The sequence below is a fragment of the Microtus ochrogaster genome, chromosome 2 (assembly GCF_000317375.1).
Source record: "Microtus ochrogaster isolate Prairie Vole_2 chromosome 2, MicOch1.0, whole genome shotgun sequence".
In the NCBI taxonomy this organism is placed as follows: Eukaryota; Metazoa; Chordata; class Mammalia; order Rodentia; family Cricetidae; genus Microtus; species Microtus ochrogaster.
Genome location: NC_022010.1, coordinates 86,634,199 through 86,648,873, shown reverse-complemented (window position 1 = coordinate 86,648,873; position 14,675 = coordinate 86,634,199). Strand labels below are relative to the sequence as shown.

General features: G+C 35.0%; 1 protein-coding gene across 2 annotated transcripts in view; it reads right to left on the bottom strand.

Moving 5' to 3' along the window:
- Positions 1-14,675, bottom strand: part of Epha3 (EPH receptor A3) — a 303,692-nt gene that overhangs the window by 47,409 nt on the left and 241,608 nt on the right. The window contains exons 6-11 of one of the 2 annotated variants that reach the window (XM_005345246.2): positions 12,839-12,963; positions 10,889-11,051; positions 8,347-8,449; positions 7,187-7,254; positions 2,953-3,078; positions 216-401 (exon numbers count right to left, since the gene is read on the bottom strand). In XM_005345246.2, the coding sequence (XP_005345303.1) occupies positions 216-401; positions 2,953-3,078; positions 7,187-7,254; positions 8,347-8,449; positions 10,889-11,051; positions 12,839-12,963 (771 nt within the window). The remainder of the gene's footprint in view (positions 1-215; positions 402-2,952; positions 3,079-7,186; positions 7,255-8,346; positions 8,450-10,888; positions 11,052-12,838; positions 12,964-14,675) is intronic. The other variant, XM_026788576.1, reaches the window with a different exon arrangement.

Here is a 14,675-nt window from a genome sequence, read left to right as displayed (position 1 = left end):
TTTCAATCAAGAGACTAAGGTCAAAAGTCAACGGTTTATTTGATATAGAACAGCACTGCCAATCAATCTATTGCCACAAAAAAATGTATGTTCATCCTTGTCAGAATTTCAGTTACAACCAAGCTGCTTGTGATATGAAAATTCTTCAAAGATTGTATTTAGTTTGTGCAATATCTGCTCAGCATAAACAAATCAGACATTGTGATTTTACTTACTTTTAGTGACAACTCCTTCCAGCCGGATGATGTTGGGATGGTCAAACTGTCCCATGATGCTCGCTTCTCCCAGGAAGTCTCTCCTCTGCTTCTCTGTGTAGCCTACTTTCAGGGTCTTGATGGCCACTGAGATCTCTTTTTTTGAAGGAAGTTTTAAGCGACCACTGCAAACTTCTCCAAATTCACCTATTAGAATATGAAAGATCAATATAATATAATAAAAAAATTACAGATTCATGGGGCTGAGAGGGTAGCTTAGTTAGTAAAGTGCGTGCTGGCAAACATGAGGTTCTGGGTTCAGAATCCTAGCACCCAGGGTAAAGTCAGGCATAGTGGTGCAAAGCTGCAACCTCATGCTGAGTGGGGGCAGAGACAAGAGCAGGTCTTGGGCTTGTTGATCATTCAGTCTAGCCACAGTTAGGACTCCAGATTAATGAGAGATTATATCTCAGCCATTTAAATAGAGATCAATAGAGGAAGACATCCAAAGTCAACCTCCTCCTTCAATTGGTACAGGCATATGTGACAACACCTGTACACACAGGCATACACTACACACGCACACAAACACACTCGCAAACACACACACGTATGCACACAGGCATATACTACACACACATATAAACACACACACGCAAACACACACGCACAAATACACACACGCAAACACACACACGTAAACACACACACGTATGCACACAAATGCACACATGCACACAGAAACACCAAATCATCAAATCAGAGCAACTATTTCCATGAAAGTATATATTTTCACTTTCATGTTTGCAAGCTAAAATTTGCTTGGAAGTTAGTAATATAAAATTGGAAGATAGTAATATAAAATTGCCTAGGGATTTCCAGGATATTCATGGACTGGCTGAGGATCTCGACATGATTTAAATCACCACATCATGAAACTACAAGAGGAAAATTGAGAGAAGCATCTATCAGACATTGCATTCCTTATTCTAATAGCTAACTTTATTTCGGGGTTATCAACAGGCCAACATAGATATAAGGGTTGATCATTGGATTAATTTCAGATGTCTGAAACTCCTCCATTTTTACTGTGAGGGCCAAATTGGCTGTGTCCTTAGGCTCACTGAAAATGAGAGGGTAAACATCTGCTACCAATTCATTTTATTGGAGTATTGGTTTGTTGTACTATTGACACACTTGCTATAAAGTTCTCTAGGCTTCTGGGAGGAGAACAATAATACAACAATATCAAATGAAGCATAGCAAGTTTTATCTAAAATCTCACTGAAGAAATGTTTGCTTAGACTGTATGTTCTCCATCAAGCTGTCTTAAAGTGCAAGTGTTCTAAAAATTGTGAACATGAAATATTGCTGAATTTTAAACTTTCCAATGTAGTTCATATAAAACATCCTTGAGCCTTAGGAGCCTACCAGCTTACTGATACGATTTACCTATCACTCTTCCAATAGGTACATCAAGCGCCCTCTGAGACGACATCTATTACATTTAGTTCTCTGCCTCCATGGCAGTCATAATTGCTAGAAAATATTGCTTCACAAGAATGTCTCTTCCCATTATTTTACAGATTATTAGATCTATATTGAACCATATTTAAAAGATAATCTTGTTGTAACCAGAAAGAGATCATTTTTGACATGTTTTTGACTTAAGTCTATGATAATTTTCTATGCTTGTGGTCTTATGTTGCTATAAGTTTCTTGAGTATGGTGCCCTTTGTACCCATTAAAAAGAAGGTAGAAAGAATCTCATATTTATTTATTTGCTTACTTTTTTGCCAAATAAGTGGTTTTTACCTAGAAAATGGCAGAATATCCTACAGACTGGCAGGCTACATCACAACAAATTGTTTGCCAACTCTTTAGGAAGTTTTAACCTTGCCTCACTTCACTTTATTTTAAGAAAAAGCTTTCCAGTGTTTCCAAAGCAATGACTTAAGCTGTATGTTGAGAAAGCCACTTACAGAAGCTTGGAAGAACTAGCCCTTGTTTCTGAGCCATAGTCAAAAACTACAGTGTTTCTTGGGATGGGAGGAATGAAGGAGCAATATTTGAATATCCAACTGATTATCTGAACTCAAGTTAGAATCTCTCACTACAGATATGGGGGATATACAAGTTTGCATCATAACTTGAAATGTAAAACAAGAGTAAGAGGTTCTTTGCTTGCATGGGGTTATCTGACCACTTCCGGAGGACTTTTGGACTATTCGTGTAAAAACCTATGAGATGGGTGTTAAAATCACGTACTTCACATTATTTAAAACATTCCTTCAAAACAGGCACATCACATTTATGACAAATGCGCCAGCCTATTTTTTTTTGATTGTTGCTTATTTGAATTTGAAAGAGGGTTTTAAAATGAAAATCAAGCTTTACAATTACTAGTCTTGTTTAGCAGGAGACTCCCTTTTTTTCTGCTGTCCCCATTTAGGCAAGTAGATTTGTGACACACGATCAGCCATTAGCCACTGCCACTGCTGTCCCTGGAATTCAATAAATAACAGGCAGCCGTGGTCTGAGAGTCTGTAAGTCTGGCACCTTTGAAATCACTGCAATCCACTAAATGGTGCATTTTTTATTACCCGTCTTTGATCGTGAAATCAGAAAATGCCTGTCTCCGTAGCAATGCGTATAAGCCTCGATAAGTGAGCAGGCTCATGTTCCCCATGTAGCACTCTAACTTGAATGCTCATGATTAGCAAGTTATTGTTAGGAGAGCTGTGGACATGTCAATTACCTGCCCCGACAACTTTGTCGATGGATATGTTGGTGGCATCCAACTCCTTGGCAAACTCATGAACTGCTTGTGTAGGGTCCTCATAGGTATGCGGATCAACATAAGTTCTGAGACCTGGAAGTTTTACTATAGAAAACAAAAAGCATGATTTTACAAAGCGAAATTCATAATATTATTTGCTGAAAACACCTTTATCCTTTAGTCTACTAAATATTACTCTATAATACTAAAAAAATCTGAAAAAAATTGTACTAAGTGTGGAAAAATGTTGTCTACTATATAATATAAAGAGGAAGCAAGTTAAGGTATTTTCTTTGCTAAAACACTAGAAGGGGGCATGGAAATGCAGATCTCAGGATGGGAGTTGACAAGAACATGAGTAGGCAAGGAATTACTATCACAAGCTATCATGCCTCTGTGCTACTAAACATTTTTGATTTAGAGTCCTTAGACTAGCCAATATCTATTATCTGACAGTGAATCAAAAGACATGAATATGCTCTGGAGGCAGAAGAAAGGCTTAAGTATGGAGTAATTAAAGTATTTCTAAAAGCAAAACCTCTCTGACACTACTGTGTTTTTTGTTTGTTTGTTTGCTTGTTTTAGTTTTAGGTTTTTCTAGACAGGGTTTCTCTGTAGCTTTGGAACCTGTCCTTGAACTAGCTCTGGTGACCAGGCTGGCCTTAAACTCACAGAGATTTGCCTGTCTCTGCTTCCCCAGTGCCTGGATTAAAGGCACATGCTACCACACCCCAGCTACTACTATTGTTTTATTTACTCACAAATGAGTTCACTTATCTCAACTGAAAATTTGAGTTTAAGCTGTATATTTTATGTGCATACCAGCATACTATCAGTGGACTAAAATCCCATGTGCCTTTCCACACAATTAAAATCAACATAAATATTGTTCATAAGCTTATAGTTATGCTGAAAAGTTTTTTCAAGCGTAAATCATACATGTAACTTCATGCTATATTTATTATTGAATATTCTCAATGGGAATATTTCATGGATTTTCTGTAAAAAATCATAGAATCCTCAAATAAATCTTTTTGATATCATTTTGTATTATGTGATTTGGAAAAAATGATCACATTTGAAAAAAATCACATTGAGAAATCTTCAAACAACCTTCCTCCAAAAGAAAAATTTTCAAACAAGAACGTATGATCAAACCATGAATACACTCCAATATTAAGGGATGAAAATTGATAGTCACATTACATAAATTGACATTATAGATGATTTAAATTTTGATAATATGAATCATATTCTTTTAATATGAACTATGGATGCTTAAACGATACAACTTTTTCTTTAATAACCCTTACATGTAGAAGGACACCTTTTTTATTTAAAAAATAAAATAAAATCAGACACTGTAATTTTCAAAAATTGCTTTATAATTGAAGTATGTCTTTCCCAGACATATAGCTAAGGATTGCAAAAACCCAACAGGCGTTTGAGTTGGCTTTATAGGGTATTCAGTAGTGCCAGTAATAGTGCTGAAAGTAAGCCTTCATCACAGTGGAACAATAGTCAGTGAACCTAGCATTCCATAGTGTATTTCTTCTTTAAGGCTGATTTCTTTCATGGAACAATTACTCTATTACTATAAAAATTAATGGTATCAAAAAAATTGACACAAAGATTTATTATTCTTCATATTAAACTAACATAGCTCCTAAAATCAATACTAAGATACCATGCTTAAGGAAAACTATTACATGTTGAATTACTATAATATTTCAGGGAGTAAATATGGGTTATAATATTTTAGCATTTGTTAGACTTTGGTTACATCTAAATACTCACTTCAAATTACTGATTCTCTGATATATTTTGATCTGCTTCTACATTTGAATAGTATAAGAATCTAGTTTTTCTCTTTAAGAAAGAAAATAACATTTTGAACATAATACAGAGTTAAATATTTTTATTAAATAGTTAGAAATGTTTGACCTTGTTAAATATGAAGAATGAAACTCATTTTAGGAAGAGTTGCTGGCATTAGAATTTATAAAAATGTGAGATAATTAGTAAGTGCAATAACTGAAAATTATATATACTCTGCTGGTTTAAAAAGTTTTCAACTGAGTTTTTAAAGTCATGCCTAGAAAAAATCATGCTTCATTAAATAATATATAGCTTGGATAGTCATTCTTGCCTCAAAATCAATCACATTCACTTCTATTAGTTAACATAAAGTAAATTGATTTTCTGTCCACATGACACTGGTGAAAAATTATAAACATAAGCACACGCCCATGCGTAAAAGGCTTTCTTCACTAGGGACTTTGACTGTTGAATTTTAACTGCTCACTCTTGATGTTCTGGGAACCAGGAGGTTTGGGCTGCAATGCAAATAATCCCTTTACACCAATAATTAAGGGCACCACACAGAGTAACCGGGCTCTGCCATGAAAACCAGATAATAAACACATGCACACGTGTTAAGCTGCACTACTTTACAGCTCATTCTGTGCAAACACAATAATTTACATTTCCATTTTACCAGCATGAATTGCCCTAAGGACAGAATGAAAAAAAAAGGAAAAAAAATGAACAAAAAATGTTCAGGCACTGAGGGCAAGGGGACAGGATCTTAAAAGGCAAAACACATTTCTTTTCTTTTGAAGCAACATTATAGGATTTGTAACAAGGCTTGAGGGAATAGTTCATAGCTAGAGCTTTTTAAAGCAATACCAAATAAATGGTCTGAAATAAACCAGCTGTAGTATTGAGAGGCAGAAAGTCTATGACATTCATGTAAGTTGCTTTATGATTTTAAAGCTGAGATAATATGCATTTCTTTGTTAAAATTTGTCTATTTTAAAGATATAGTGTATTGACAAATTGTTTTAAGAAATGCAGCTATATAAAAAAGAGTACAATACTAGAACCTACTTAAAATTCATGACAGATATTTATCATAGTCCATATTCATAATGCATATGATCCTTGTATTGATAGCTAAGTCAACTTTTTCCAGTATAGAAAGTATTCACAGTAACCATCCACCTCTAACTAAGTAAGATTCAGGTCAAGAAATTTGAATGGCCCAGCCAGTCAGACTTCAAAGAAACAGTAGTTCACTCTTCTATAATTTGATGATTGACTAAGTATATTTGGTAAACTAACTCACCTGTGTTAGAGTAACCTGCATAAATGTGGCATTGAAATAAGTTGGTGTTTTTTAGCATAGCATGATTATTTTATTGCAACTCTACAACGAAGTGAATAAAACTCCTGTATCTACAAAGTCTTACACTGTTTCCATACATAAACTTCATAAACATCCTTTTCTCTTCTTTCTAATCTATTGTTCGCTTTCTACGTGTGAACTAGGGTTTGATTTTTTTACATTAGTTAGAGCTGAAATGATAATTTTTAGGTGTTGAAATAGATGTTTGTAAACAGCATCCTATCCATCTGAAGACATTTTTGAAAGGCAACAGCAAATGCTAAAGTAATTCTTGCTTGCAAGGCTTCATTATTAGTTCTACGAAAATATTTCAGAGCAAGGGAGGATCAGCTTGGATTTTCTGCTAACTTCCATGGGATCTTGTCGTTCCTCTGAAGGACAATGATTAGTGTTTGCTCCCTGAATGAAGCTCGTGTGGAAAAGCAGAAATCAGAGGGAATAAATAAAAATACATCTTTTTTTTTAGGTGCATTTTGTTACCTAAAAGTGTACTTCTATTACTAGAGGTTAAATTGGTTGGTGCAGAAACTGGGAAGGAAATTCTTGTCTTTCCTACTAATTGGATGACACATACTTCAAAATAAACAGTATATTCTAAAAGCTCTTTCCTGGTTGGTGTAACAAAAGGAGTAAGGCATTTCACATAAATGGAAATGGTTGTTTATATTGACATGGCCGTTAAGAGAGGAAAAAATGCTCCTATTTAGGTTTCAGCAAAGAATTGGGAAGAAGAAGTTTAAGATATGCTTTCATTTCAGGCATGCAGAGCTGTCTACAGTTCTCGGAACTCATGACAGACATTATTTGAAAATAAACCACAGGTTCCCCTTCACTTTAAATACGCTGAAATGTAGTCATGGGAAAATTGCTTAATGTAGAGCTATGGATTTCCTCCTTTTTCTAAAGTAAATTCAATTTGCTCACTTTTCCCTCATAAGACTACTTTTAGAATTCTTTTATCCAGGCAGGCATAAATCAACAAGTACTGCTAAAGCTGGAAGGTTAAAACAGAGTTTGGAAACTCACAGTGCCCATTCCCAAAGTGAAGACGCTTCTCATCTGAACTGTGTTTTGACTTGTGATAGCCACAGAACCTAGAGGCAAAACAAAGCGAGAAAATACATAAATGAACTATCCATGTTCAGACTATGTAAAGACCCCAAATAAAGCTTTTCTCTGAAACAATAATTTAATGAAAGCTTAACTGATGTTATATTTCTAAGTTCTCCCCAGAAAGGGAGTCTTTCTGGGGACCCTGGAAGGCCTCCTAATGAGGAGATATGTAGAGTTGCCTCCCCACTGAGCAGACACCTCCAGTTCAGTTTTTATAATAGCATTAGAATGTGTTTATAGTATTTTTAACAACTACTGTTGGAATGAATAAAGGGTAACGTCTCCGTTGGTAATGATTAGTGCTGTGCCCTGTTACCAGTGTTTGGGGTGAGAAAGTGTCAAGGAAATCTGGGGTTATTTGAAGAATGAGGGGATAATTGGAAAAAGCAGGTGGAAACTAGGAGCAGGGTTCTGAGAGAAGTGCTTTGTGTTTGAGGGTGAGGATAAGAACGAGTGGAGATCAGGATGTTTTTTGCGGGAATATGTCTCTGAGTAATGTCCGACATTACACCCATTAAGTCTCATCAACGTGACTCCTAAAACCTGAACTAGACAAGGACAATACCAATAGATGTGATCAATCGGACAGTAGAAAGGCCAGGCGGCTTCAGCCTCACACACACACACACAGTACAGAGAGCTGGAGAAATGGTCTTTTCAAGGGAAGAACACATCAATTGGTTATCTAATACCAAACTGTTAGTCCTGAAAGCATACGTACAAGTAGCATTATATAAACAGGTTGTATTTGGGAGTATATGTATAAACCTGTATGCATTCAGTAACAATGAAAAGAAGAGACAATGACTTTGACAGAGAAGGAGAGACGCATGTGAGTCTTTGGAGGGAGAAGAGGAAAGAAAATATCATAAGCATATAATCTCAAAAATTAAAACAATAATGGAGAAATAAAAATGAAAGAAGGATGGATGAAAATAAAATAAATGAACTAGAACAGAAACATTCTAATCTTTTCAATGACTTCTTTGAGTACACAGTCTTCAGATTCTAAAGCAACTCAGGGCAACGAGAAGGTCATAGTTAAGGCCAATAGTTTAGCCAAGAAAACTCACCTTCCAATCAATATATAAATGACAACAGTGAGGACAATGATGACCACGGCTGCTGAAATGGCAATCATCACCACATGACTGTTCTCACCAGAGATGGAGAAAGCTGGGAGGTTGAAGAAAAGCAATATAAGAACAAACATTATCACCATGACTGACTACATGACAGTGGCTATAAAATCATCTTGCATACTGCTTTTACCTGAGTAGTAGTTTTTATGTAAGAAAAAGAAACTATCAGAATTATTACTGAGGAAATTCACCGAGTTTCAAATGAAAAAGACACACGTCTCATAACTTTTTACCTAATTTCTCATTAATGTATTATGGTTGAATAATAAATTACTTTGTTTTCAAATCATCAACATTACTTGCATGTCTACATATGAATTATGAATACAGTGGTCTTTTTATGTCTGTCCATATTGATACGAAACTCACTGGATAAATCAGAAGTAACTGGCTGAACATAGTGAATGAGTAGTTACCCGTAAGAAACCAGATGAGCTTGGGAAGAATCTTCCTTTGAACCTGATATATCTATTTAGTGACAAAGGCAAGTTTCGTTTGCAGCAGTATGACTAAAGCTGGAAGGTATGGTATGAAGGGAAATTACCCAAGCAAAGGACAAATGCTTCATGTTCTCATGCACACAAGGAGTCTAATAAAAGTTATACTCATGCTTTCAGAAGATCTGCAGATTCCAGAAGCTCAGAGAGGTTTCCCTGTAGCTTTGGGACCTGTCCTGGAACTAGCTTTTTTTTTTTTTTTCCCGAGACAGGGTTTCTCTGTAGCTTTGTAGACCAGGCTGGCCTCGAACTCCGAGAGATCTGCCTGTCTCTGCCTCGCAAGTGCTGGGATTAAAGGCGTGCGCCACCACCGCCCGGCTGGAACTAGCTCTTGAAGATAATTTATACCTTGATGTCATTGATTAGTATTACACTTCTCAAGAATTCATTTGAATGCACTTCCTCACAAATCAGATTCTTTGATTTTCTCCTCACATCACATTTTTCCTTTATTTTAGAGATTATAATGTCTTTAACATAATTATCCCTTCCCTTGTTTCTTCCAAAGCCTCCCGTATGCATTACCCCTTGCCCTCTTTCAAATTCGTAGCCTCTTTTATTTGTGAGTTGTTGCATGCATTTATGCAGATGCGCATATAGTTCCAAATATAGCATGCCCAGTTTGTAGAGGGTTACTTATGCATATGCTGTCAGGGCTGACCATTTGTTATTGGGTTGCCAGTTGGTCTTCTCTTCTCATCTTATCCCATGCTGAGATTAATGTACTAATGTGAAAAATAAAGATTTAAACAGGATGAATGCTGTTTTGATATAGCAGAAGTGTGGAAGTATCCCAGATCTATGTAATTAACACTCTAGAATCCATGAAGGCAAATGAATATTACTACGCAAGGAGGTGAACCCCAGCACTATTAAATTAGGACACATGAATGATACAGATCATGTTATTAGCCCTGAGCATTTTTACTAGGCATAGATATATCACCATACCAGTAAAAATGTGATTTTACAGTTGGACAAAAAATATTTAGAAAATAGAAAACGCAAGGGCCAAAAAAATTGGGAATTAGAGTAGTCAGAAGAGATTACAAGGTTTCTCTTCAGGAGAGTGCTGGGCCTCATCATTCTCTCCAGGATAATCCAGGCCTGACTGCTGTGGATCTTTGATCAGCTCTGAGGTCAATTTTCATAACTGTGGCTTTGGCAGTATGAAAATGTTAGTGGCATATGAGGTTTTTCTATTGTAATTAAAATGATACCTATTCACTAGAGGTAAAATGAATCATCTCTTATAGAAAAATAGTCCATATCATTAAATTATTGGTTCCACAGAAACTTATCCACATAATACACTAACTACTTTTGTCCTATTAACAAATTTTTAAGTATGCCTCACATACATGTATATTGTATACATACATCTACATTTCCTCTCAATTAAGTGCAGTTTCATTTGTGATTCTGTTAAATAAAACTTTTAATTATATTTATTTTGTATTAGCACTATAGTAATGGTAACTACCTTTGAAACAATTCTATTATAGAAGAAAACTTTTAAAATAACAAATATGTACAGTTCAGGAAAAGTAAAGTTATTGAAAAAGTGTTTTCCAATTTTTGACAAATTTTGTCCACTTTTGAGTGAAATGGATAGTATATTTAAATTGCTCATGGCTACAGATGATGCTCTATGCACATTTAAAAATATGAAAATCATTTGCTCTAGTTTATATTGGATGTATTAAGGATTAAAACAGGACTAATGTTAAAATTGTTAATTGTTGTTAATTAAAAGAAAGTTTCAGTGTTAGAATAAAGTTAATTTGTAGAAGGGGAGAGGACACAGATACACTCACAGCAATATGCCACCCCGTACACAAGAGCATGCAGTTTGCTAAAGGCCCTCTCCATACACCTCTACTTCATGACGTTGGTTATTGTTAAAAATATTTGACCAGGCATTTTGCAATTTTTGCAGCACCCACTCCTTATAGAAAACCAAAGTTAATACTTACAGTCTGGACTAGTTTCAAACTCAAACTTGCGGCTGTTGGTTCCATATCCCGCTGCTGTCCGAGCTCGAATTTGAAATACGTAAGTAGTATCTGGCTTGAGGCTACTGATAGTCACATTTGTGCCTCTTGCCCTCAGAATGGTATAACTCGTCTCTTGTTCCTGCTTTGAAGTAACAAAAGAAATCATGTTAACACCTAACCTTCCTCATGCTGTCATAGTAGCTTATCTAAGATTTTGTCAGGAAGTATAAGATGCTACGAGAAGCCATGCTGATTATGTCATTCTTTGGGTACAAATCTCCTGTCTAATTTGTATGGCATGATTTATATTCTGTAGAGAAAGCAGGAAAAATTAAGTTCCACTCTTTTGAATTATATAATATACTTCTGAAAATACTTTCTCTTCAAAATCAAAGTTGTTACATAACTTTAAAGTAATTCTAATATTAAGTTTATAAATACAATACATCTTCTGAGATAAGTGGAAGAGAAATATCTCATGAATATCCAATAGGAAATACTTATATTCATTTTCAAAATATCAAAAATAAAGTATTTTAATAGTTTAGATTTTCATCTCCGTATAACTCTACTTACATTCCATTTAATGGGACTAACTATAATTGATTAAAAGTGAATATTTGGGATATCTTCACGTGAACGTCTAGAAGTATTACCTAAGCACAACTATGTCTGGGGCAGCTGTTCTCTATCTGTATGTTGTACTGCTTTCGGGTCACATATCAGATATTTACATTATATATCCTACATTTACATTATGAATCATAACAGTAGCATAATTACTGTTATGAAGTTGAAATAAAGTAATTTTAAGTTGCAGTCAGCACAACATGCAGAGCTGTAGCAAAGGGTTGCAGCATTAGGAATGTTGAGAATCATTGCTCTACATGGCTTACACCGCTCATTTCATCAAGTACTGCTTAAAAATGAATATATGTAGAAGTTTATTATCCTTCTTGAATGTGTTCACATGGTCATCAAACAGATATTTCTTTTCCTTTCTTTTCTTTAAATTTGTGCATATACAGGTGCTAAATTGTCTTCCTTCATTGTTTGCCACCTTATTTTGGAGACACGGTTTCTTACTATACATGAAGTTAACTGATTGACTAAAAGAACTTACCAATCAATATTCCTTAGGTATCCTATATCCAACTCTGCTGTTCTTCAGGGAATCCTGGCACATGTTTATACTTAGATTTTAGCTGTCTCTTTAGTTCATAATTACATGTGCCCATTAACTAAATGTTTGTTTAGATGTCATCTGAGCTACTACATTAATGAGCAGAGTTGAATTTATTTTTACATCGTTTATTCACTCATTTAAAAAAAAAATCATTGCTCTTATTCTCAGAACCAGGCCCTATTTATTTCCTATAGCAAAGTAAGCATGAAAGAAGATAGATCTAGTGTAAAAAGTTTTAATAAAACATTCAAAATGTTTATTTGGGAATTATTTTTAAATTAATGTCTGCATGCTATAATAAGTGTATTGTATACATATATATATACATATATGTTACATTTATGTAAGCACAATTTTTAATGCCTATTTTTTTCCTTTATTACTTAATATTTTTAATATTTATGTGCATCAACTATCTGAGGAACAACTATAAAAGTGCTAACATTGCAGGAGTTTTGATGAGAACAGACATAGATTCCCTGTCTATTGTCATTACTAACTGGCTTACATTTGAAAGCAATATCTTTAATGTAAATATTTTATGTAGAAAAAAAAGATGAATTGAAAAGACGGTTTCTAGAAGCCTTCTACCTACAAATTAGGAAGGTCGCACAACCAGGTTATAAACAGGACTCCACCACTCATAAACTGCATCATTGCGTTATTTGAATGAGTGTCTGTAGCTCATGAGATAATAGGAATTTCCTCTACCCAATCCAACCCTGTAACACCTTTTCCCCCACCTTTTCATAGTATTTGACCTCATAATCCAGGATGATTCCATTTGGATGCTCAGGTTCTTGCCAAGATAAAGAAATACTATTTCTGGAGGTCCGATCTTTCTTAATTGTCACGACAGGTGATGGAGCTGTAAGCAGAGGAAGGAAGAGAGAGTGAGGGGTGGGAGAAAAGTGACAAGCACGGAGTCTACCATTCCTTTTTCGTTTTTTCTTTTTCTTTTCCATTTCCAAGGCTCTTGAGTATTAATCTGGCCTCCTATACTGCTCCAGCAGCTGGATTGCATCCCTGATGCATGAAAGCCTATAGAAAATGAGCTGAAATTTTCTGCTGCTTGTGGACTACTGGCAAGAGAGCAGATGTTTTCAATCCACGACTATTATGTAAGCAGTGAAATATACTTGATGTATTAAAACATGGAACTAAACATCAGGGCTACCTATTTGTTATAATGTTGCAAAGTTATTAATGCCAGATTCTTCAGCTCATTCTCATTGATAACATTCTCATGGGCAACTCTGGAAGTGGACTGGAATCCATTATGCACAAGGAGTCCCATGATATCCATAGGTAGTGGTAATATTCAGGGCATTATACATGAAGTATGATACATAACATATTACAGTAGATCCTGACTTCTAATAGAAATCCCACAAATAAACTTACATATTCAGGAACCAATATCCTATTTTTAAATTTCATTTCTTTAGAAAAATGTAATAAGAAATGTAAAGACATTTGCTATATGTGTTAGTTATACAGATGCATTTTAAAATACCTTATTTAATGATTATTCCACATATGTTATCCAAATCAGGAAATGGTAATAGAAACCCATTTATGTAGGCCAGATATGATATAGGCACCTTTGTTTCCAACGTAAGAGGAAATACATTTGAAGAGATTTACTCTTGGTGAAAAGAAAAAATGTGTTCTGTCCACACAGGTACTTATATCAAGTCTCACCTCACAAGATAATTGAAATGCCTTGTTGGGAGCAATGCCACTCTGCCCTAATGGAATCTACCACTCTGCATTGGTGCATAAACGCCAAACAAAAACTCAGAGAGTTTTACATACACTAGCTACCAAAGTCATTTCATCATGAAAGCAGCAATTTTTAATTATTTTAGCAATTTTTATGATATCAGCCTTGTCTAGAAGCCTCATTTACTCAAGCATACAAAAATGCTGTTTTATTCTTTCCTTTTTTATTTACTACTTCACTTAACAAATCGAAACTTGCCCTCATCAATTTATTGATTACCACTATGTATAATTTAAATAAAAATTAAATAAATGCAGGACCTATATTATTTTATTTCTTTTTAAAGTAAAATTTTCTAACATCATCCAAGACCAACATAAGGCTTTTCTGTCATTATAACCTCATTTGTTTAGCTATATTAGATGCTTCAAGCCACTGAAATTATACTCACAAATGATGAAAAAGAAACTATAAATTCTCAGCAATTCTTACAAAATAAGCACTATTTGATTTTGTTTTCTTCCTATATGAGTGAACATCACTAGATTACATATTGGTTCTTTTTTATTTGATTTTTGAGATATGGTTTCGCTGTAGCTTTGGAGCATGTCCTGAAGCTCGCTCTGTAGACCAGGCTGGCCTCAAACTCATCTACCTGTCTCTGTCTCCTGAGTGGGGATTAAAGGCATTCACATGCATTGGTTCTTAATTAAATGCTTCTGTCACCACATGACAACTTTTATATTCAGGTTTTCTTTCAAACTTTCGCTGTCTCTACGTGCCTTGCATAGTTATAACTTTCCTAAAAGTAGTGCTTTCCTTCTTAGCCATCACTTGTAGCCCTTCAGTTGTTA